The 23271-nt window shown below is 41.7% G+C and overlaps 1 protein-coding gene across 5 annotated transcripts in view; it reads right to left on the bottom strand.

Annotated features, from left to right (window-relative positions):
- The window catches only part of FRMD3 (FERM domain containing 3), a 296678-nt gene extending 285457 nt beyond the window's left edge, over positions 1-11221 (bottom strand). For all 5 annotated transcript variants that reach the window (XM_003810300.4, XM_034967512.3, XM_063593988.1 and 2 more), the window contains exon 1: positions 10605-11221. In XM_003810300.4, coding sequence (XP_003810348.3) covers positions 10605-10751 — 147 coding nt within the window. In that variant the 5' untranslated portion in view covers positions 10752-11221. The remainder of the gene's footprint in view (positions 1-10604) is intronic.
- Positions 11222-23271: the final 12050 nt, after the last annotated feature.

Here is a 23271-nt window from a genome sequence, read left to right on the forward strand (position 1 = left end):
GAGGAACAAAAGGAACAGACTTCTCCACTCGAGGAACTTAACAATATTATTAGAAGAAAGGTAAATTCCACTGATGTCTGACTATTCCAGATGTGGTCCACAGACCAGCCACACAAGCACCACCTGGAAGCGTGCTAATAATGTCAAATTTCAGGGCCCTTCCCAAGACTTCCTGAATCCGAGTCTGCATTTGAACAAGAGCACAGAAAATCCACAGAAACATCCAACCGAGAAGCACTTACACACCTCTCCCAGGGCTCAATGCTGAACTTAACTCTTCTGAGCCTGAGTCAAGTTCAAACCTCAGCTGCAAAATCTGCCCAACTGGCTCCTGACCCTAGTCCCATTATTTTTCCTGCCTCTGGACTCCACATCTGGCTCTCTGCTACTTCATGAGAAGAGCAACTTGAAATTCTCCATCACAGAGTGAGAACTAAAAGAGGGCCATGTTATCCTCCCAATGCCTAACACTTATGCCATGTGAATCTCAGATTCTTATGGGATAAATTCTGATATTTCCATTCCTACAATATGTTTCTGTTTTCCCAAAATGCCTACTCAGAAAAAGAAGTAACAACTTAATAATTCAAGTGACTAATGGGCCTGATTCAAATGGTTTACAATTTAAACACTTCATGTTTAGCTGTATATTTTCCATGATCAAAAGAAGGGTCTCAAAACAAGACACAGCTTTATGCAATTATTAGAGTTTAAAAAGTTAGGATTCAGTTAGAGAGCAAGTGAAATTAGAAAATGCTTATTACACTAGAGCCTAGCCTTGTCCTTCTACTCTTAATATTTTGAATATAAACGCAGACACACACACACACAAACACACACACACACACACACGTGCATAGTTACTACTAAGAATTCCAAATATAATATACATATTTACTGTGAACATGCAGTGTTTTTTATTTAATTGACATCACTTGGGGTACTTGTAACTTATGATCTTGGAGGCAAAGAAGAAGCATATAAGTTCTATTTTGTTTTATTTAGGTTTGGGTTTTTTTTTTTTTTTAATTTTTCAGGAAGTTCAGTAAATGGACAGTCACCTAAACCAGCAATTTTTTTTTTTTTTGAGACAGGCCCTCACTGTCACCCAGGCTGGAGTGCAGTGGCACAGTCACAGCTCACTGCAGCCTCCATCTCCCTAGCTTAAGCAACCCTCCCACCTCAGCCTCCCAAGTAGCTGGGACTACAGGCACGCACCAAGCCCAGCTAATTTTTGTATTTTTTTGTAAACACAGCGTTTCACCATGTTGCCCAGGCTGGTCTCAAGCTCCTGGGCTCATGCAATCTGCTCAACTCGGCCTCCCAAAGTGCTGGGATTACAGGCATGAGCCACTGCACCCAGCAATTCTTCAGCATGTTGGCCTCAAAACTCCTTTACCTACTGAGTATCTGTAAAACCTTTGTTTATATTATATATAGACAGAATTATTTAAAATATTTGATTATTGATTCATTTAAAAATAACAATAAACCCACTGTACATTAATGTAAAAAACATATTTTTGTTTAAAAATAGCTATATTGTACAAAATAAAGTAGTGATAAAAGCAGCATTGTTTTGCAAATATCTTTAATGTCTGACTCAACAAAGAGGTGTATTCTCACATATGCTTCTTCATTCAATGTGTTGCAATATCACACATCTTGTAGCCTCTAGAAAATTCCACTGTACATTTCTGAAAGACTGAAAGTGGAAAAGGTAAACAACACCTCATCAGAGTGACAAGACAATTCAACAGGGAAAAGAGTTCCTTTTTTTTAACAAATGGTGCTGGGACAACTGGATATCCACATGCAAAAGGATAAAGTTAGACCCCTACCTTACACCATATACAAAAATTGGCTCAAAATGGATCAAAGATGGGAGTAGCTGTTAATAGGTATAGATTTATTCTGGGGTGATGAAAATGTTCTGGAATTAGGGAGTGATTGTAGTTGCAAAGTCTTATGAATAAATGAAAATCAGCTGAATTGTACACTTTAAAATGATGAATTTTATGGTATGCAAACTATGTATCAATTTTAAAAATGGATCAAAGTCCTAAATATAAGAGCTAAAACTATAAAACTGTTTAAGGAAAACATAGGCATAAGTCCTTATTACCTTGAATTGGGCAATAGTTCTTAGCTATGACATCACAAATACAAGCAACAAAAATTATATATAAATTGGACTTTATCAAAATTGAAAGCTTTTTTGACCCCATCAAGAAAGCAAAAGATATCCCACAGAATGGGAAAAAATATTTGCAAATCACTTATTATATAAAGGGTTTGTGTCCAAAATATATGAAGAACTCTTACAACTTAATAATAAAAGACAACCCAATTTTAAAATGGGCAAAGGATCTAAATGGGCAGCTGTCTGAAGAAGATATACAAATGGCTAATAGACACATGAAAAGATGCTCAACTTTAGCCATCAGAGAAATGCAAATCAAAACCACAATGAGATCCCACTCCACACCCACTTAGGATGGTTATAATCAAACAGATAGATAATAACAAGTATTGGAGAGGATGTGAAGAAATTGAAACCCTGCTACACTGCTGGTGGGAATGTAAAATGGTGCAGCCACTTTGAAAAACTGTTTGACAGTTATTCAAAAGATTAAACACAGAGTTACCATATGACTAGTAATTTCACTTCTAGGTATACACCCAAGAGAAATGAAACATGTCTAGAGAGCAACTTTTTCAGGAATGTTCATAGCAACATTATTCATAATAGCCAAAATGTCCATCAACCCAAATGTTCATCAACTAATGAATGGATCAACAAAATGTGATATATCTATGCAATGGACTGAACTACTATTCAACAAGAAAAAGGAAGGAGGTACTGACCCATGCTACAATATGAATAAACCTTGAAAACATTGTGCTAAGTGAAAGAAGCCAGACACAAAAGTTCACATATTTTATGATTCCATTTTTATCAAATGTCCAGAATAGACAAATCTATACAGACAGGAAGTAGATTAGTGGTTGCCTAGGACTGGGAGGTCTGGAGGGAAATGGAGGTATGACTGCTAAAGGGCAAAGGTTCATTTTGGGGATGATGAAAATATTCTAAAATTAATTGTGGTGATGACTGCACTACTCTCTGAATATATTAAAAATTGTATACCTTAAGTGGGCGTACTACAAGGAATGTGAACTACATCTCAATAAAACTGTTATCCAAAAAGGCAAACAATATCTTAGTATTATTTTGAAAATAGTTTTTTTTAATAGCATGGACTCCATGAAATGATCACAGGGACTTCCAGGATTCCCCAGACGACACTTTGAGAACCACCTACCCTAGACAAAGCATCTACAGTAGGTATTGTGGGTTATCTTTTTAGGAGCCATTTCCCCCTTCCTCCTATCTGATTTTAGGTATTTGCTCTTCCCCAGGCAGAACATCACCACAGGGGAAGTTGATCCCACCCTGAGTCCCAGGGTCGAGCTCTGCACCTTAAGCTAATCAGCACATTATCTTCCCCTGGTCAGGGTCACTGCTTCAGGGGTAAGCATGTGACCTGGGAGGTCCAATCAGAATGACTGCACACTTCTGTTTGGGATGCTGAATTGGAAGTGGCTTCTCTCTTCCTCTGGAGGGTATCCTATGAAAATGTGAGAACTGGCACTACTATAACCATTTCACTACCAGTCTGAGGATAGAGCCATCCCAAATGGCAAGAAGAGGCAAAGGAACCCCAGAGAAACAGAGCCACAGTCCTTGAATTAAATATATAATTCAAGACTTCTGAATATATGAGTCAGTAAAGGTCCTTAATGTTAAAGCCAGTTTGAATTAGAATTTGTTGCATGTAGTTAAAAGAATTCTAGCTGATACACCGTCAATGTGCAGCTAATATTATTGTATTCTCCCTGAAGTCAATACACTTTGCCTTTGCTTTGAAAATATCAAGAGATAAGATCTTAGCAGACCATTGGAATAACATTACATTTTTTTAGGATATACTTAATATAAAGAGCTGGCCCATATAATATAGGTCTAAAAACGTCAGAGCTGTGCCACAGTATTTAACAAACTGCCTCTCTCCTCTATTCCTTTTGTGTCTGATTTTCAGTAGACTCTGAATGGCATTCCAGAAGAGCTTGGTAGAGAAAAGTGTTGAATTGTCCTTACTAGCAGAAAACTGTGGCTGCCAGCTGGACCTAGCTTGGATTTCACCAGCAGGATCATCATGGGGCCTGATATTTAGCACAGATATAGGTTTGCACATGATAATATCATTCCCATTTCAACAGATAAGAAGCTATCCTTTTTTTCAACTAAATTGATTAGAATAGTACTCTGTATTTGGGTGATATTTTAACATTTACAACATGCTTTTACATAAGCCATCTCAACAACACAGTGGAGACTGGCAGTTGAGGAATTATTACTCTCATTTTTCAGCTGAAGAACAGGAGGCCCAGTGACTGGCTTAAGGTCTTGCACCATCAGAAAGTGATGGAGTTTAGGCTTAAAGTCATTTGATTCTAAGTCAAAGCCTTCCCACTACTTAGGATTACCTCTAATATAGTTTCACAAAACATTAAGATAACAGTCACTATTTTTTCAGCTCTCACTATGTGCCAGGTACTAAGCTAAGCACTTGACATATAATCCTTATTTAATCCTTACAAAAAGTCCATGAGGGCTATGTTATTATTATTTCCACTTTATAGCTGAGGAAACTGAGGCCCAATGAGGAAAAGTGACTTCCCCAAAGTCACCTGGCTAGTCAATGGCAGATCCAGGGTTCAAACCCAAGCAAGCAGTGCTCCAGAACATATGCTGTCAACCACTTCGTGCCACTGTGCCACTTGAACAAGCATAAAGTTTGTCTGCTATAGAGAGCTGTGCCTGCTCTGAACAAGATGCCTTTTAGCTGCCCAGAACCCACCCATTCCATAAGGGCAGAAATGATATTTAACAACACACACTACAAAGGACTCTCTCATAATTTTTCTTGTTCTAGAATTTGATCATACAAAGATTGCCTAAAAAAAGCCAAGGCTGAGATGACATCTTACTAAACTCTCATGAAAGGTTTATTGTAACAATAATTGCAACCTAATTTGACGTATTCTGAAAGACGCTCCTGCATGATTAGCCGACAGCTGTTCCTCCCCACCACACACATGTGCATGCACACACACACACATAATTCCATTCCTTCCATAATGGCAAAGCCACCTCCCATTATAGAGAGGAAAAATGCCAGATGCATATATTCCTAGACACTTTTGCAGCTAGGGCATGGGCATATGATCCAATCCAGGCCAATGAAATCTGATGGGAAGACTGATGGGGACTCTGGGAAAGTGTTCCTCTGTGATAAAAAGGCAATACATGAGGAAATACCTCTTCTTGGACAGTGGATGTGGTAGTGACTGACTGACATCTAAAATTACTGCAACCACCTCATAATCATGGAGACTATAGAGACATAGTTAATGCACTGAAGATGCCAGAGTGAAAAGATGGGAAGCAGCAACTGAGTCCAGGCAGAGCTTTGGAACAGCCCTGAAGTTGCCCTCCCTCTGGACTTTTTGCCAGCTAAGATAATAAGTGTCCTTATTATTTAGGCCACTTTAACTTGTCTACTCTTTTACTCTCAGCCAAAAGCAGCCTAATCATTCAGTCCCAAGAGGCAGTGCTCCAGAGATGAAAGAGCTCTGGATTTTGAGTCAAAGGACCTGGGTTCTGATCCACTTATTTGCTTGGTTACCCAAATTGCTAACCTCTTTGAATCTCATTTTCCATATCTAGTAATACAATATTGAGATAATACTCAGTAACACAATAACATCCATAAAATGGAGATAATGGATAGTTATGAAATTCATATGAGATAATATGTACACTACCACTTTGTCAACAGAAATGCTTCATTCAAATGTAATTTATCCAGTCAGTAATAAAACCACAGACTTTTTAAACTGTAGCATCCATCTAACCAAATTCTTTTGTTTTACAAAAGAAAAGAAAATTGACTCCAAATGTCAAATGACTCACTCAAGATCACACAGCTGGTTGGTAACATAACTAAACCACACATCTGATTCCCGATCCAATGCTGGCATGCTACCTTCATGTTGACAGGTAATGAGTTAGATTAAATATTGGGAAGGTTAGCACTCATCCATTCAACTGATGTTTAATGTGCACATATTATACTATATAGAATAGTAGGCACTATTCTAAATATCAGGGACTCTGGGTGAACATCAAAATGTTCCTACTCTTGTGAATTTAACAGTCTAGAAAGAAAATTATTCAATCTACATCGATATTTATTGTGTTCCTACTGTATGCAAAGCACTATGCTAAGATTTTTAGTCAAATACAAATACAAATTTTCAGCCAATTCCAACTATGTCAGCCATGTTTACCAGGCTTTGCCAAAGTATGAATAATGTCAAAAATCTATGTAACCCAAAAAAGTCAGTATTAAAAATGGCAAGTTCATTAGTAAGGGTTGTGAATAACAATGCCGGTGTCTAAAGAAAAAAAGTAGATAGAAGATGGCTAGGACTCCACTCTAATTGAAGTAGCAAGGCTGAATGAAGAATTAGAGTCAAACCTCATCCTCCTACAAAATCCAGACTTCAAGGGTTGGCTCAATTGGAAAAGCCCAATAAGGAGCATTCAGCAACTCCTTCCCTTCCCCAGGCCTCTGTCTTGTAACCCAAACTCCCCTTTACTCCCTGTCTATTTGGAATTCCTCTATCTTCCATCCTACCTGAACATTCACAAGCAAATGATATGATGGGACAGCATCCCAGACCCTGTGAAAAGAGACAGAGCCAGTGACTTCCACATCTCTTATTGGAACTGACCACCAGTCTGCTGAGACTGGACCACTAGGTTGTGTGTTTGAAAGTTTTCGTTGGCCAAATACTACCAAAATTATATGATTTGGAAAAGGATTATTTAAAAGCTGTTATTTTGCAAAAGCTCTTTCCTATCCTCTATGCAGTGGTAAATGCAAAGATCCTAGGGGGTGGGGAGGTAACAAGGAGAATACTCTGCCTTCTCCCCTTGTGGGAGGCACACTGAAGAGGCACAAAACACACGCCCTTTCACCATCACACCCTCTAATCAGAGCACAACTAGGCAATTCTCCCTTAGTTTCTGGCTTGGTTCATCTTTTGATGCATAGGCATAATTTGGGGCTACTACTGTCTGAAATATAAGGACACAGTGTATCAAACCTAACAAGGCATTTATGCATATAGTTTCTTTAAAGGCAAATACCATGTTTCTGGGGGGTGGAAATGGCCCCCAATGACATTTGGATTGTGGGATTCCAATCAGCTCTGGGATGCCAGCCTCCCTGGAAGACTCAGGACACATTAAGTTTGCAAACTTGCAAATAGGGTCGCTTTGTCCATTCAGATCATGAATCCCAACTGGCCTTCAGTAACTGGTTTAAATTCCCCTACCTTGGATTTACCTCTTTCCATGTCTGGAAATTTCATTGAAACTTCAGCTATTTTAACTATGGGGTAATATGTCAAAGACATACATAAGCTTTGGATCCAGACAATTCCGGATTTGAATTCCAGCTGCTCATTCTCTTTTTAGAGATGTGGCCTTGAACAAGTCACTTAAGTTATTAGCTTCTCAGTTTTCTTACCCAAAAGAAGGGAATAATACCTACTCAAAGGTTGGTGGTAGAGATCAGACATAATGAGTGGAAAAGGCTGGCTCATGAGAGATGCTCAAGAAATGGCACCTAGAGCTATTCACATTGTCTCAAGCAATAGTCCTGAAGGTTTCTATCATCCCTTGCATCTACCATGTGTGGCCACTCTCCAGCACCTTGCTAGAGAAACCTGTTTGAGTGGCTCATTTTTCTTTGAATCTGGAATGCTTACCTACTAGAGAACACAGACTAATGAGCTCCCAAGGATGTGTGGCTTGAGTTTCCCCTACTTATTTTGGGGCTCCATAGGCAGCACTCCTGTAGTGAACAGGAGTGAACAACTAACACATCTCCAAGAGCTCCTGCTCCTCCTACAGAGCCTCTAGATCAAGCTCATCCAACCCATGGCCCAGGACAGCTTTGGATGCGGCCCAATAGAAATTCATAAACTTTCTTAAAATATTATGAGACTTTTTGTTATTTTTTTTTTTTTAGCTCATCAGCTATCGTTAGTGTTAGTGTATTTTATGTGTGGCCCAAGACAATTCTTCTTCTTCCAATGTGGCCCAGGGAAGCCAGAAAATTGGACACCCCTGCTCTGGAGCCAGGCAGACACCAGGGATGAGAGCTCCTAACGCAGACAGGCAGATGTGGGCTATGGAGAGAGGGTGACATTCTGTGACAATATATACAATCCTTTAACTTTGTAGTTCTATAGAAGGAAGGAAGCAAACACAGATGGATTCACCCAGAACAAGTGCCAGTGATTCCAAATGGTTTTGTTTCGCATTGTTTTTTAATCCTTTTGTTCTCACTCTAAGCAAATGGGAAGTCTTTGTAACCTGATACCCGGAAGGGCAATTTCAATTCCTGGTCTGGAGTACTCTAGGAAAGTGTGAGGTCCAAAGTTATCCAAATAAAATATTTTAATTTATTTTAATTGGTTAAATAATAATTGTAATTTGGGGGCAAAAAGGGCAGAAAAAGACAAATCACAAAATGAAACATCATAATTTTTTAAAAATCAGTGCCCAAGCCAACATTTTGAAACATAACATTTTAACCTCTTTGGCACTAGTTGGGTCATAAGCACTGGAGTTTTTCAAACTGTTGTTAGACTGGCTACAATTTATTGTTTCTCAAAACACAAGACAACAAACACATGTCCTTTGGGGAATATTTATTATCCTAAGGAAGACTTCATCCTGAGGGAGGGGGAAAAAATGTCAACACCAAGTGGTACAGGGCAGAAGAGGGCTGAGAGACAGAGGAGAACTCAACAGCCTCTCTCCCTGACGGCCCCTCCATCATCTACACATTCATTATGGGTTAAAGGACCTGTACACCCACTTTAGGACTTAAAGCAAAGTGCACAGTCCACACTCTCTGGATCACAAGACTATTAGTACATGCCAGATGCTTCTGTGCAACCCTTGTGGCAGTAGAAACGCTGCCTATCCTGCTAATCCTTTTATTATTAAGTTTAGCAGTGCTGCTTAGCTCAGAATGAAATTCAAGCTCCTCCAGAAAATTCAATGGGAGCCTACTTTCCTGGGAGATCATGGGGCATCACATTCCTACCTTGACACTTGTCCGGCTGTCAGGTTACAAATAAATTGCAACTGCCCCCAACATGTCACACACTCCCACTAACAAAAATTAAATAAAAATAAAACAGGGAAAGTCCTTTCATTCCTTCATGGTTTGCACAGCCTAGAGGCTGATTCCTACTCTGGGAGATGCTGCCCCACTCACCTCCCACTGACATGGGTGGTGTACCCTGTATTACACTAAAAAAAAAAAAAAAAAAAGCTCAGTCCCAGAGCCTCAAGACTCGACTAGGGTAGGTGAGAAAGGAAATCCCAGAGATAAACAGTTAAATAGATTTAGAAGTCAGAAGTTAATTGTGCTGAGCCCTGACACAACCTTTCCTGATTGTGTGCGCACCGAGTGGGGCATCTTTGGGGTCCTGGAAGAGGGGCTCCCACCTGCCTACATATTCACCCACCGCAAATATGCACACGCACGCGCACCCACACGCACACGCACACCTTTGCATCTCACACTAGCTCTCCTGACAGCCCAGAGGCACTTACTACCCGAGGACAGGGCTGCCAGCAAAGCTGCCTTCTCCCAAACAACTCGCCTTCTCCTCCAACTTGGGCGACAGTGAATGTCCACCAAGATTCCACGGGGCTCTTTTACCCAGGACCCAGGTTCCTGCAGGGCTCCCCACTTGCTGGCCTCACAATCCCTTTTCCTTTCTCCGAAACTCTCAGACTTCACACATTCCTTTCGAGGTAGCTCCAGTCCGACGCAGCGCGCGCTCCATCCCTCAAGGCTGGCGCCCAGGGCAGCCCGGCCTCTCTCACTCTGGGGAAACTTCGCCACCGCCCCACGCGGAGAACTAAAGACCACCGGCGGAGACCGACACGGAGCGGAAAGCAGGTTCCGGGACTGAGGGCGTCTCCGGAGCCTGTCGCGGGAGACAGAAATGAGTGAACCCAGCTGATGCATGCCTTCTCCACGTGGAAGAAGGGAGGAAATACCAGTGGGCGACATGCAGGTGCCCCTCTCAGCCCTCGGAGCTCCCATCTCCTGGCGGAGTAGGGCCCAGAGGGGCCAGAGTCCCTCCGGAGGCAGCTGCCCCGCGCCCCTAGCCTGGGCGCAGTGAGACGCGCGCGCAGGGTGCACGCGAGGGGAAGGAGACTGGGCGCGGATAACGCGTGCCTGGCGCTTGCAGGGCACCATGCCCCTCCACGCCAGGATAAGGCCCCCCAGCCTCAGAGGCCTGAGGAATCGAAATCTGGCTTTCTAGCAGTCCCCCAATCCCCTCCGGGAGTGGGTTCCTTGTTCTCGCATGCCCACCGCAAAGGCCCCCCGCCCTGCTCCCGGCGTGTGCCCCGCGCCCTCGCCCGGTTCCACGCGCACCTGGATGTGGCAGGAGATCTCCGAGTCGTCCAGCAGCCGGATGGTGCATCTCATCTCCTGGCTGAGCGATTTGACGCTGGAGCTCCGAAAGTGGATCATTTTCATGGTCCTCCTGCCTCTCGGCACACAGTGGCAGGAGGCGAACATGCACCGCGGCCGGGGGAAGCGAGCGGGAGGCTCAGGGCCGGCGCGGTGCTCGCCTGCGCGGACACACACGCTCGCACGCACTGTCCGGGACACCTGGGCGCGGCTCAGCCCCGGGACATCGGCAGCGTCGGGCGCCTGCGGACACACATGCCCAGCGGCCGGGGCGCGGCGGGCGGGTCCCTCCCTCTGTTCGCTCGCCTCCGCCTCGCCCCCTCCTTTCCCCGCCTCCTTCTGTCGCGCGCGCTCGTGCGCCTCCCTCTGCCCGGGCTCGCTCGCTGAGGATGCCCAGAGCCTGAGACCCCCGGCAGGCTCGCGACGCACTCACTCCCACGCGCGCCGAGCAGCTGAAGGAGGAGGCGGAGGGATGGCTGGCGCGGCTGGCCCGGGTGCCCTGGTGGTGGCCTGCTCAGTCGCAGCCGCCGCTGCGTCAAGCTGGGCCCGACTGCCTTCCTCAGCCTCACCGCCTCCTCCCTCCCCTGGCCACTGTCGCTCGGGCTCCCGGTCGTGCTCGTCCCAGCCCCGGCTCCCCAACGCGCTCGACAGCGCCCTGCTCTGCTCAGCTCCAGGGACCTGGCGCGGGTAGGGGACGGAGAGCGATCCTGACCCACACCGCCAGGGGGATTCTGCCTCGGGAAAGGATTGCTGGGCCCAGGGCGAGTGACAGAGAGAGTGACAGCCCTGACACGGCTACACCAGGAATATCGCTAATAGTAAAAATCTCTGGTACTCATGGAGATTGTTTAAGCCATTGTTTTGTTTAATGCTAGCTAGGACTCAGTCTCTTTCTCCAAAAAAGAGCCTTCCATGTGCAAATCCTCCTTTAAATCTCCCAGCATCTTAGTGTGATCTTTGGTAGCATACCTTTGACCCGAGCAAGAGGGATAGGTTCCTCTCCTACTCCCCTGCTTTACAGACCTCCTCCAGCTCCCGGTTGCTCAGGAATTAAGAGGTCTAATGGCAAAGCGGATGTGCCCCATCCCGTTTTAGTCCAATCTGTGGGTATTGAGGACTCTGGAATTCCCCACGCGCCTCCAGGGTGTTGAAGGTAGGAGGTATCCTGCCTCTCTGTTGTCCCCAAGGTGGCTAGAGCCACTGTGTCAGGTACCGTAGGCCCGAGAGTGGCCAGGGGCAGCTGTTGAGTCAGGGGTATGGAGCTTGAATGTGAGTACTAGAATGTCCAGGAGCTGGGAGAGATGGAAGTCCTCTCACCCTGCTGCTCTTGCCGGAGCAGAACACGTCATTAGGAAGGAACATTTGTTAGAAGAGGAGGTGTTGACCAGCTGTCAGCTTTTTCAAGGTTTGTGCCTGCATAGAGTCCCCTCATCCAAAGATATGCCCTGTCCTGGGAGTCGAGGAAGAGTGGCACACAAATTTTACCTGCCCTGGACAGTCTGGTGGGCCATATATTCTCTAGGACACCTAGTGGGGTTGGCTGAGGTTTGGGGGAGTCCGCATTGCATTTGGACTTCTCTCTCTGCCTGCTCCTGCCTCCTCTCCCTGTTGATCACTAATAAATACCACACAGGACAAACTCAGTCTCAGTATCTGCTCCTGGAAATTCCAAATTGCAACAATTTGTCAAGATAGGAGGATAGAGAATGTTTTATGTAGCACTCAATAGCTGACTATTGCTTATGAATATTTAGATGATAGTATGGGGCATTCATGTAGGCTCTTGAGATGGGCCCTTCAAATGTTAGGGCAGATCCTGATGGAGAGGTCAGTATTGAGGGTATGGGAAGATGTGGATTTCATTCTTGGCCCAGCTACTGGCTAATCCTGGGGATCTTTGAAAAGTCTCTCCATTTCTTTTCTCATTTCAAAGGAGAGAACACCTGTTCATCCCACAGGTGGCTGGGAAGCTGGTATGACACCGGGTCAGTGGAGGACATCTTACAGCTGTAATCTGTAAATCCCCATATGCACATATGAGGTGGCAGGGATGGGACCTGCCCCAAGTTGAAAACTGGATCATCTCTGCTAGCCAAAAGAGCAGACAGCCCAGAGATCGAAGAAAAGTCACCAGCCAAACAGTCCATGCTCTTCTTTTAAGACCACACACACACTTGTCCATCCTATTATAGTGACCGTTAGGCTCCAAAAGAGTCATATCAATACCCAAAAATTGTTACCCCAAATTCCAAGGAAGCAAAATAAGACCAACAAGGACAGTAGTGAAAAAGACAGAATAAAGATAACCCAATGTGGGACTGTAAGAAACAGAATTTTGAAGAAATGAGAAGAACCTGAGATTGGTTGTCTGACCTGATTAGGAATAAAGGCTGAGATTCAACTAGTATGAAAATACAGGCTCTGGAAGCACTTGGCATGACAGCTAGGTAAATTACCAAGTATGGTCACCTGGATTGAACTACCCACTGAAGACAAGGCTCTGGGAAACCAAGTGGCCATTGTCAACAATAATAATAATAATATGAAGATTAGGAAGAACTCAAAGAATGAACTCAAGGGATGAGTTTAAAACTGGACCACTTAAAGAAAAGTAGTGATGCACTAAGTCCTAAATTCTCAGCTTACAAGTTTTAAACAACTGTATTTTTACAAACAACAGAGCTCAAAGAATATCTTGTTAATTGAGCCACAAGGCCAAAACTGAAAAACCAAATTCACAATTTCATCTACAAATTGCCAAATTACAAAGTCAATTGAATTATCGGCCTGACAAGATTTTATAATTATCAGCAGGAAAGAGTGGGAATCTGGGAATAAGAATAGGACTATAAAAGAAAACTTGAATGATTCCTAGTCACTCAAGCCCCCAAACTCCCTTGGCAGCAGAAGCACGCCCTCTTCCTTATGTAACGAGGCTGTTCCTGCTTTGTTTGAAGATCCTCTTCGGAACTCACTTAAGGCAGTTACCTTGGAAAGGGAAGCCGATCTCCTCCCACCCCTCTCCCACCACCTCTGACTACTCTCACTCTTAGTACTTGAACCAGATTCAGTCACACCCTAGGAGACCAACTATAAAGTCAACCCCAAGAAGAGAAAGAATTGCAAGATTCTGCTAATTTACATTGAAGAGTATATGTGTGAATAAACCTGAATCTGTTCATTTGAATTCACTTCCCAATGACTCTGGTTTCAATGTACTATCTAAATTGACTAACTGACTTCTGGACTCAGCTAAATGAAGATGAGAAAAAGGAAATTCCCTGGTACATGTACAGGAAAAGATCCAAAGAATCAAGGAGATGGAAATATTGCAGTGTATTTCCACATGTGGCCAGCTTACCTCTCTTTAACTGTGTCCCCTGAGGGGGCATCCACCAAGATTTTCAAAGAATCATTGGCAAAGGAAGGACTGCCATCTTTGAAAAGCACCAAAGTGGCTGTTCTTTGTGGCAAGAGATGGTTGTGAAAGACACTGCAGTCAAAAGGAGCTCCCTGACTTAAATGGGAAGGATGAGAGCCTGGGTTGGCAGAAGACAAATAGTGGTGCATGACTTAACCCTCAGTGCCAGGGAGGGCTTGGTACAATCATAAGCAGTGGTACCCAAGTAGACTTCCGAATGGTGTGACTCATAGGGATTTTGCTGGTGGCCAAGCATCCAACTAGGACTCAATTTGATCTATAGGACAAACAAGATTTCTACACCAGGTGAACAAAGGCCAGGCTAAAATCCCCCTACAAATATTCCCAAATCTGAACCTGTCCCCCAAAAACAACCAGAAACTTTTTTTATTTATTATTATTATTATTATTATTATTTTTTACAGATTGGGTCCCACTATGTTGCTCAGGCTGGTCTCGAACTTCTGGCCCCAATCAATCCTCCTGCTTGAGCCTCCCAAGTAGCTGGGATGACAGGCAACAAACAGAGGACATTTGAGTATAGGAAAGGTGGCTCCACTTGAGGCATTAGAATGTCAGCCATAGCAGTGGCTGCAAGTCCAGTTCTTACTAAAGAAGTGGCAATGGGTGAGATTAATTAGTGTCTCATGCTCAGTGATAGTAACTGATATTGTTTACCAAAAAATATGCCTAACCAATGGGTTATAACACTTTGGTAAGCCACAAATAGATAACAGGTGGCCTGGCCACAAAAGATTGATGGTTGTAAATATTGCATCTTGAATTTTTTCATTTTAAGCACTTTTACAGCCATTAAAATTGATAACTTAAAAAGAAATATTTAGGTATAAATCTAACAAAATATGCACAAGATCTTTATGAGGAAAACTACAAGACTCTGGTGAAAGAAATCAAAGAACTAAATAAATGGAGAGCTATTCCATGTTCATGGATAGGAAGACTCAATACTGTTAAGATGTCAGGTCTTCCCAAATTGATCTATAGGTTAAGTGCAACCCAAGTCAAAACCTGAGCTAGTTATTTTGTGGATATCAGCAAACTTTTTTTAAAGTTTATATGGAAAGGCAAAAACCCAGAGTAGCTAACACAATACTGAAGAAAAACAAACTCAGATGACTGATATTACCTGACTTTAAGACTTAATATAAAACCAAAGTGATCAAGGCAGTATGGTACTGGCAAAAGAATAAACAAATTGATCAGTGGAACAAAATAGAGGGACCAGAAAGAAACCCACACAAATACAGTCAATTGATATTTGACAAAGAAGCAAAGTCAGTCCAATGGAGAAAGGATAATCTTTTTGACAAATGGTGCTGGAAAAACTAGACATGCACATGCAAAAAAATGAGTATAGACATAGACCACACACTGTTCACAAATTTTAAGTCAAAATAAATCATTGACTCACATGTAAACAATAAAACTTCTAGGAGACAACATGAGGGAAAATTCAGGTAATCTTCAGTTTGGTGATAAAAATCAACAAATATCAACACATCAAAAGCATAAGTTGGACTCAGTTAAAATGTAAAACTTTTAGGGCAGCTTCAAGATGGCTGACTGGAGACACTGATCACCCAATCTCCCCAAAAAAGAAGAACCAAAGTTAGAGGTGAATAATCATAACTCAAAAGATTAAGAGACGAGTGCCAAGGCCTATTGGAAAATTCACAAGCAGAAGCTAGGGCACAGAAAAAAGGAGGAGGCAAGAATTTGGCAGAAATTGAATCCTGAAGGACTTGGGGTCCCATGGAAAGGGTAAGTGGGGATGTTTTGGGTTCCCCTCACCCCTGTGACAGATTGCTGGTTTCCAAACTGTTGAAGAGCTCCTCTGCCCTCACAAGCTCATGCATTGGTGTGGGCGGCAATTTGGGAATTTCTTGAGGGCATTGCACTGGGCTGTCAGCAACCCCCAAATTTGAGCTATGGTAGCGGGCACCACACTGGGTGTGCACCCATTGTGGGACTCTATCCTGCCCAGGGAATCTCAGTTCTTGTGTCTCCACATCACCAAATCCCCTGCAGACATCCCTCAGCACCCACTGAGATTGTGGCACCCACATGGGGCCAGCTGGACCCAGGAGAGCTGAGGGTCTGACCCTCAGGGCATGCTGTTCCAAGGAAAAGGCAGAGTGCAGCATGCCAAGGGAACACCTGTTAGGACAAAAGAAACCATAGAGTGTGCTCTCCTATTCCTGAGAGCTCCCCAATTCTGTGCTGAAAGTGACTGCACTCCTTTCAACAGCAACATGGGCACTGTGCTTGGCTCTGTGGGTGAAGAGTGTGGTTCTGCCATAGCAGCCAAGTGGCCCCAGTGCTCGGGCCTGGTAATGGAGATGAAGCCTCCTACTCCCCGCATAGCTGCTGCTGCCAGGGTTTGGCTTAAGCATACCTGTAGACAGCCATTCTAGGGCTATTAAGGATGATTGCATCCTTACTGGCAATGTCCCCCCTGGGCCCTAGATTGTACAAAAGACAGGGCCCCTCCGCCTCTGTACAGACAGTGGCAGCATTCCTGCAGCAAGAACAGGTGAGCCATAAAGCTGTCTATTTTGGGCTGAGGGAAGAGGCTCCACACCAAAGCCATTTCAGCAGAGAGCCACAGGAAAGGCATTGTCCATGTCTCTCAGCTACATTGTGGCCTAAAGATAGAAGTGTCTGTCTGAACTGAGTCATGAGCCCTGGGACAGAGGCATGATAGGGAAGAAGACTGCGTTTCTGCACCATGGAGCTGGTGCAGCCCCCTGACCCCCTGAGGAGACCTTTGTGCATTTCACCAGAAGCTCCCCTAAGCACCCCATCAGGGCTTGTGCTTGTGCTTGGCATTGGGTTATCCAAGAACAAGCCTGGCGGTCCAGCTTGACTCAGCTTTGTCCACTCCCCAACCCAGGGCTGAGCAGGAAACTCAGAGAACGGTGTATTCCACAGGCCAGATAATTGCCTGTGACAACAGAGCTTCTCCCAGTTGAAAAAAAAGATCAAGTATATACCCATCTGCGTCTGCCATAGAAGCTCTTACCTTCAAGTGCCACCTACTGGTCTGGAAGTCAAACTGCACAACCTAATACAAATTTGGCTGACTCCGTGTACAGCACTAGGGACCGAGATAAGTTTCTGAAGACTTCTATCTCCGTCTTTACAGGAGACTGAGAGCCTACTCACATGCCCAGTACACCACTACTACAACCAGCATTTGAGAAAACAACCATACTAACGTTATCTATAACCAAGGAATTCATACAGAGCCTTGGCCCCCTGAAAGCACCAAGAAGCAAAGCCAAACAATCCTATTCAACATACATTACAGTCATCCTCAAAGAAGAAATAAAAAGTCTTGTCCAAACAAAAGTAAATTCAAAAATAAGAAGTGACACCTCAGAATAAGAAAGTACCAACACAACAATTCCAGCAGCATGAAAAAAAGAGTGTGTTATGATAACCTCAAAGGATCACACTAAATATCTAACAATGGATCCTAACCAAAATGAAAATTCCAAAACGCCAGATAAAGAATTAAAAATATAGATTGCAAGGAAGCTCAATGAGATCCAAGAGAAAACTGAAAAACAACACAAGGAAATCAGAAAACAATTCAAGGTATGAATGAAAAATTTACTAAGGAAAAAGATTTAAAAAATAAAAGAACATCTGGAAATGAAACAGTCATTGAAGCAATTACAAAATACAGTTGAAAGCTTTAACAATAGATTAGACCAAGAGGAAGAAAGAATTTCAGAGCTCGATGACAGGTCTTTGGAAGTAACCCAACCTGACAAAAATACAGAGAAAAGTGTTTTTTGTTTTTTGTTTTTTTTGAGATGGAGTCTTGCTCTTTCACCCAGGCTGGAGTGCAGTGGTGCGATCTCAGCTCACTGCAAGCTCTGCCTCCTGGGTTCATGCCATTCTCCTGCCTCAGCCTCCCAAGTAGCTAGGACTACAAGCGCCCACCACCACGCCCGGCTAATTTTTTGTATTTTTAGTAGAGATGGGGTTTCACCGTGTTAGCCAGTATGGTCTTGATCTCCTGACCTCGTGATCCGCCCGCCTCGGCCTCCCAAAGTGCTAGGATTACAGGAGTGAGCCACCACACCCGGCCGAGAAAATAATTTTTTAAACGAACAAAGCCTTTGAGAAATATGGTATCATAAACCATCCAAACCTGTAAGTCATAGGTATCCCTCAGGGAGAAGAAGAAAAATTTAAAAGTTTGGAAAACTTATTTGAGGGAATAATTGAGGAAAACTTTACTTTTCTTGCTAGAGATTTACACATCCAGATACAAGAAGCTCAGAGAACTCCTAGGAGATATATTGCAAGACAAACATCACCAAGGTGTATAGTCACCAGACTATCCAAAGTCAACATGAAGAAAAAGAATCCTAATAGCAGCAAGAGAAAACTGTCTAATCACCTGTAAAGGAAATCCCATCACACTAACAGCAGACTTCTCATCAGAAAACTTACCAGACAGAAGAGATAAGGGTCCTATTTTCAGTCTTCAAAAAAAAAAAAAAAAAAGCCAGGCATGGTGGTTCACACCTGTAATCCCAGCAGTTTGGGAGGCCGAGGTGGGTGGATCACTTGAGATCAGGAGTTTGAGACCAGCCTGGACAACATTGTGAAACTCCATCTCTACCAAAAATACAAAAATTAGCCAGGCATGGCGGTGAGCCCCTATAATCCCAGTTACATAGGAGGCTGAGGCATGAAAATCACTTGAACCCAAGAGGCAGAGGTTGCAGTGAGCCAAGATTGTGCTACTGCACTCCACCCTGGGTGACAGAGCAAGACTTTGTCTCAAAAAACAAAACAAAACAAAAAAACTGTCCGCCAACAATTCTATATCCTGCAAAATTAAGCTTCATAAATGAAGGAGAAATAAACTATTTCCCAGACAAGCAAACACTAAGGGAATTTGATGCCACTAGACTGGCTCTATAAGAAATGTCAAAGAAGTTCTAAACATAGAGACAAAATGTCTTCATCATAAAAACACATAAAAAGTATAAAACTCACAAGTTGCATAAAACAATTACACAGTTGAGACTACAAAGCAACTAGGTAACAATTAACATTATGACAGGAATAAAGCTTCAAACATCAATATTAACCTTGAATGTAAATAAAATAAATGTTCCACTCCTGGCCAACATGGTGGAACCCCGTCTCTACTAAAAATACAAAAATTAGCTGGGTGTGGTGGTGCATACCTGTATCCCAGCTACTTGGGAGGCTGAAGCATGGGAATCACTTGAACCCAGGAGGTGGAGGTTGCACTGAGCTGAGATTGTGCCACTGCACTCCAGCCTAGTGACAGAGTGAGACTCTGTCTCAAAAAAAAAAAAAAAAAAAGAGTATAGATTGGTGAAATGGATTTTTGAAAAAAAAGATCCAATAATATGTTGCTCACAAGAAACCCATCTAACTGCTAAATAAATTTAAAGACTCAAGGTAAAGGCATGGAAAAAGACATTCTGTGCAAATGGAAATCAAAAGCAGACTGGGATAGCTATACTTACATTAGATAAAACACACTTTAAATCAACAACAATAAAACAAGTTCATTATTATAGAATCAAGACGTTAGGACAACTTTAAATCAATATTTTAAGTCACTTTAAATCAACAGTTAAAAAAAGACAAAGAAGGTCATTATTATTATGTAATCATTATATAGTTATATATAATGATCATATAATTATTATTATATAATGACCTTCTTTGTCATTATATAATATAACCAAAAAAGGTCATTATGATTATATAATATTATATATAATTATTATATAATCATTATCTAATTACCTTCTTTGTCTTTTTTTACTGTTGTTGATTTAAAGTGTTGAAAGTATTGATTTAAAGTTGTCTTCTTTTACTGTTTGTCCCTATCATTATAAAATAAAGTGATCAATTCATCAAGAAAATATAACAATTCTAAATATATATGCCCCCAACAATGGAATTCTCAGATTCATAAAAACAACTATTACTAGATCTAAGAAAAGAAGTACACAGCAATGCAATAATAGTGAGAGACTTCAACAATCCACTGACATCACTAGACAGATTATTGAGGCAGAAAATCAACAAAGAAACTCTGGATTTAAATCAGACTCTAGATTAAATGGACCTAACAGACATTTATACAACATTCTACCCAACAACTGCCAAACATACATTTTTTTCTCATCTGCACATGAACAATTCTTCAAAATAGACCATACTTTAAGCCACAAAACAAGTCAAAATAAATTTTTAAAAATCAAAATTATATCACTTCTCAGTCTTTTGGCTAAGATCAAGTGTAAAAATCGAAATTATATCAAATATCTTCTCAGACCACAGTGGAATAAAACTAGAAATCAATACCAAAGCAGATATGCTGATGGCAAATAAGTATATGAAACAATACACAACATCATATCTCATTACAGAATTACAAATTAAAACAACAATGAGATACTGTGACACACCAGTTAGATGGATAAGACCCAAAACTGACACTGACAATACCAAATGCTAGTGAGAACGTGGAGCAGAGGAATTCTCATTGATCACTGGTGGAAATGTAAAATGGTACAGCCACTTTGAAAGACAGTTTAGTAGTTTCTTACGAAACTAAACATAAGCTTAGCATATAATGTAGCACCTATGCAACTAGCATATAATGTAGCACCTATGCAAATGAGCTGAAAACATTTTTGTCCATACAAAAACCTGCACTCAGACATTTATAGCAGCTTTATTCATGATTGCCAAAAATTAGAAGCAACCAATATGTCCTTTAATAGGTGAATGGATACATGAACTGTGGTATCGCCATACAATGGGATAATACTCAATGATTAAAAGAAATGAGCTATCAAGTCATGAAGAGACATGGAAGAATATTAAATGCATATCACTAAGTGAAAGAAGCCAATATGAAAAGGCTACAGAATGTATTATTCCAACTGTATAACATACTAGGAAAGGCAAAACTATGCAAACAGCAGTAAAAAGATTAGTAATTACCATGAGTTCAGGAGAGTGGGTGAGATGAAGGAGTACATTTTCAGAATAGTGAAACTATTATTCTGTATAATACTCCAGTGGTGAATACCTAACATTATGCATTTGTCAAAACCCATAGAACTGTGCAACATACATAGCGAACCCTAATATAAACTATAGGCTTCTGTTAATAATAATGTGTCTATATTTTTTCATCCATTGTAACAAGCATACCACACTAATGCAAGGTGTTAAAATAGGGGAAACTGAGGAAATGGGTAGGATATCTGGAAACTCTTTGTACATTCTGCACAATTTTTCTGTAAACCTAAAAGTGCTCTAAAAAATAGTCTATTGTCTGGTCTGAGTACAGTAGTATTTACAACTAATTGATCACAATCTGTTACAGATTTCTTTTTTTTATTTTAAGCTTGAGGGTACATGTGAAAGTTTGTTACATAGATAATCATGTGTCATGAGGGTTTGTTGTACATATTACTAGATCGCCCAAGTACTAAACCCAGTACCCAAGAGTTGTGTTTTCTGCCCTTCTCCCTCCTTGTAACCTGCCCCCTCAAGAAGACCCCAGTGTCTTTTGTTTCCCTCTTTGTGTTCATAAGTTCTTATCATTTAGCTCCCACTTGTAAGTGAGACCATGTGGTATTTGGTTTTCTGTTCCTGCATTAGTTTGCAAAGGATGATAGCCTCCAACTCCATCCATATTCTTGTAAAATATATGATATTGTTCTTTTTTATGACTGCATAATATTCCATGGTATGTATGTTCCACATTTTGTTTATCCAGTTTGTCACTGATGGGCATTTAGGTTGATTCCATGTCTTTGCTATTGTGAACAGTACTGCCACGAATATTTGTGTACATGTGTCTTTATGGTAGAATGCTTTATATTCCTCTGGGTATACACCCAGTAATAGGATTGCTGTGTTGAATGGTAGCTTTTAGCTCTTTGAGGGATCACTATACTGCTTCTCACAATGGTTAAACTAATTTACACTCCCACCAACAGTGTATAAAAGTTTCCTTTTCTTTGCAACCTTGCCAGCATCAGTTATTTTTTGACTTTTTAATAATAGCCATTTTGACTGGTGTGAGATGGTATCTCATTGTGCTTTTGATTTGCATTTGTCAAATGATCAGTGATATTGAGCATTTTTTTCATATGCTTGTTGGCCACATATATGTCTTCTTTCAAGAAGTGTCTGTTCATGTCTTTTGCCCACTTTTTAATAGGGTTGTTTTTTTTTCTTGTAAATTTAAGTTCCTTATAGATGCTGGATATTAGACCTTTGTCAGATGCATAGTTTGCAAATATTTTCTCCCATTCTGTAAGTTGTCTGTTTATTCTGTTGATAGTTTGTTTTGCTGTGCAGAAGCTCTAAAGTTTAATTAGGTCTCATTTGTCAATTTTTACTTTTGTTGCAATTGCTTTTGGCATCTTCATCATTAAATCTTTGCCCATTCCTATGTCCGGGATAGTATTGCCTAGGTTGTCTTCCAGGATTTTTATAGTTTTGGGTTTTACATTTAAGTCTTTATTTTATCTTGAGTTGATGTTTAGATAAGATGTAAGGAATGGGTCCAGCTTCAATCTTCTGCATATGGCTAGCCAGTTATCCCAGAACCATTTATTGAATAGGAAGTCTTTTCCCCATTGTTTTTGTCAGCTTTGTCAAAGATCAGATGGTCATAGATGTGTGGCCTTATTTCTGGGCTCTCTATTCTGTTCCATTGGTCTATGTCCCTGTTTTTATACCTGTACTATGCTGTTTTGGTCACTGTAGACTTGTAGTATACTTTGAAATCAGGTAACATGATTCCCCCACCTTTGTTCTTTCTGCTTAGGATTGCCTTGGCTATTTGGGCTCTTTTTTGGTTCCATATAAATTTTTAAGTAATTTTTCTAGTTCTGTGAAGAATGTCATTGGTAGTTTGATAGAAATAGTATTAAATCTGTAAATTGCTTTGGGCAGTATAGCCATTTTAATGATGTTGATTCTTCCTATCCACGAACGTCGGATGTTTTTCCACTTGTTTGCATCTTCTCTGATTACTTCGAGCAGTGTTTTGTAATTCTCATTGTAGAGATCTTTCACCTCCCTAGTTAGCTGTAGTCCTAGGTAGTGTGTGTGTGTGTGTGTGTGTGTGTGTGTGTGTGTGTGTGCATTCAT

The sequence above is a fragment of the Pan paniscus genome, chromosome 11 (genome assembly GCF_029289425.2).
Source record: "Pan paniscus chromosome 11, NHGRI_mPanPan1-v2.0_pri, whole genome shotgun sequence".
Classification (NCBI taxonomy): domain Eukaryota; kingdom Metazoa; phylum Chordata; class Mammalia; order Primates; family Hominidae; genus Pan; species Pan paniscus.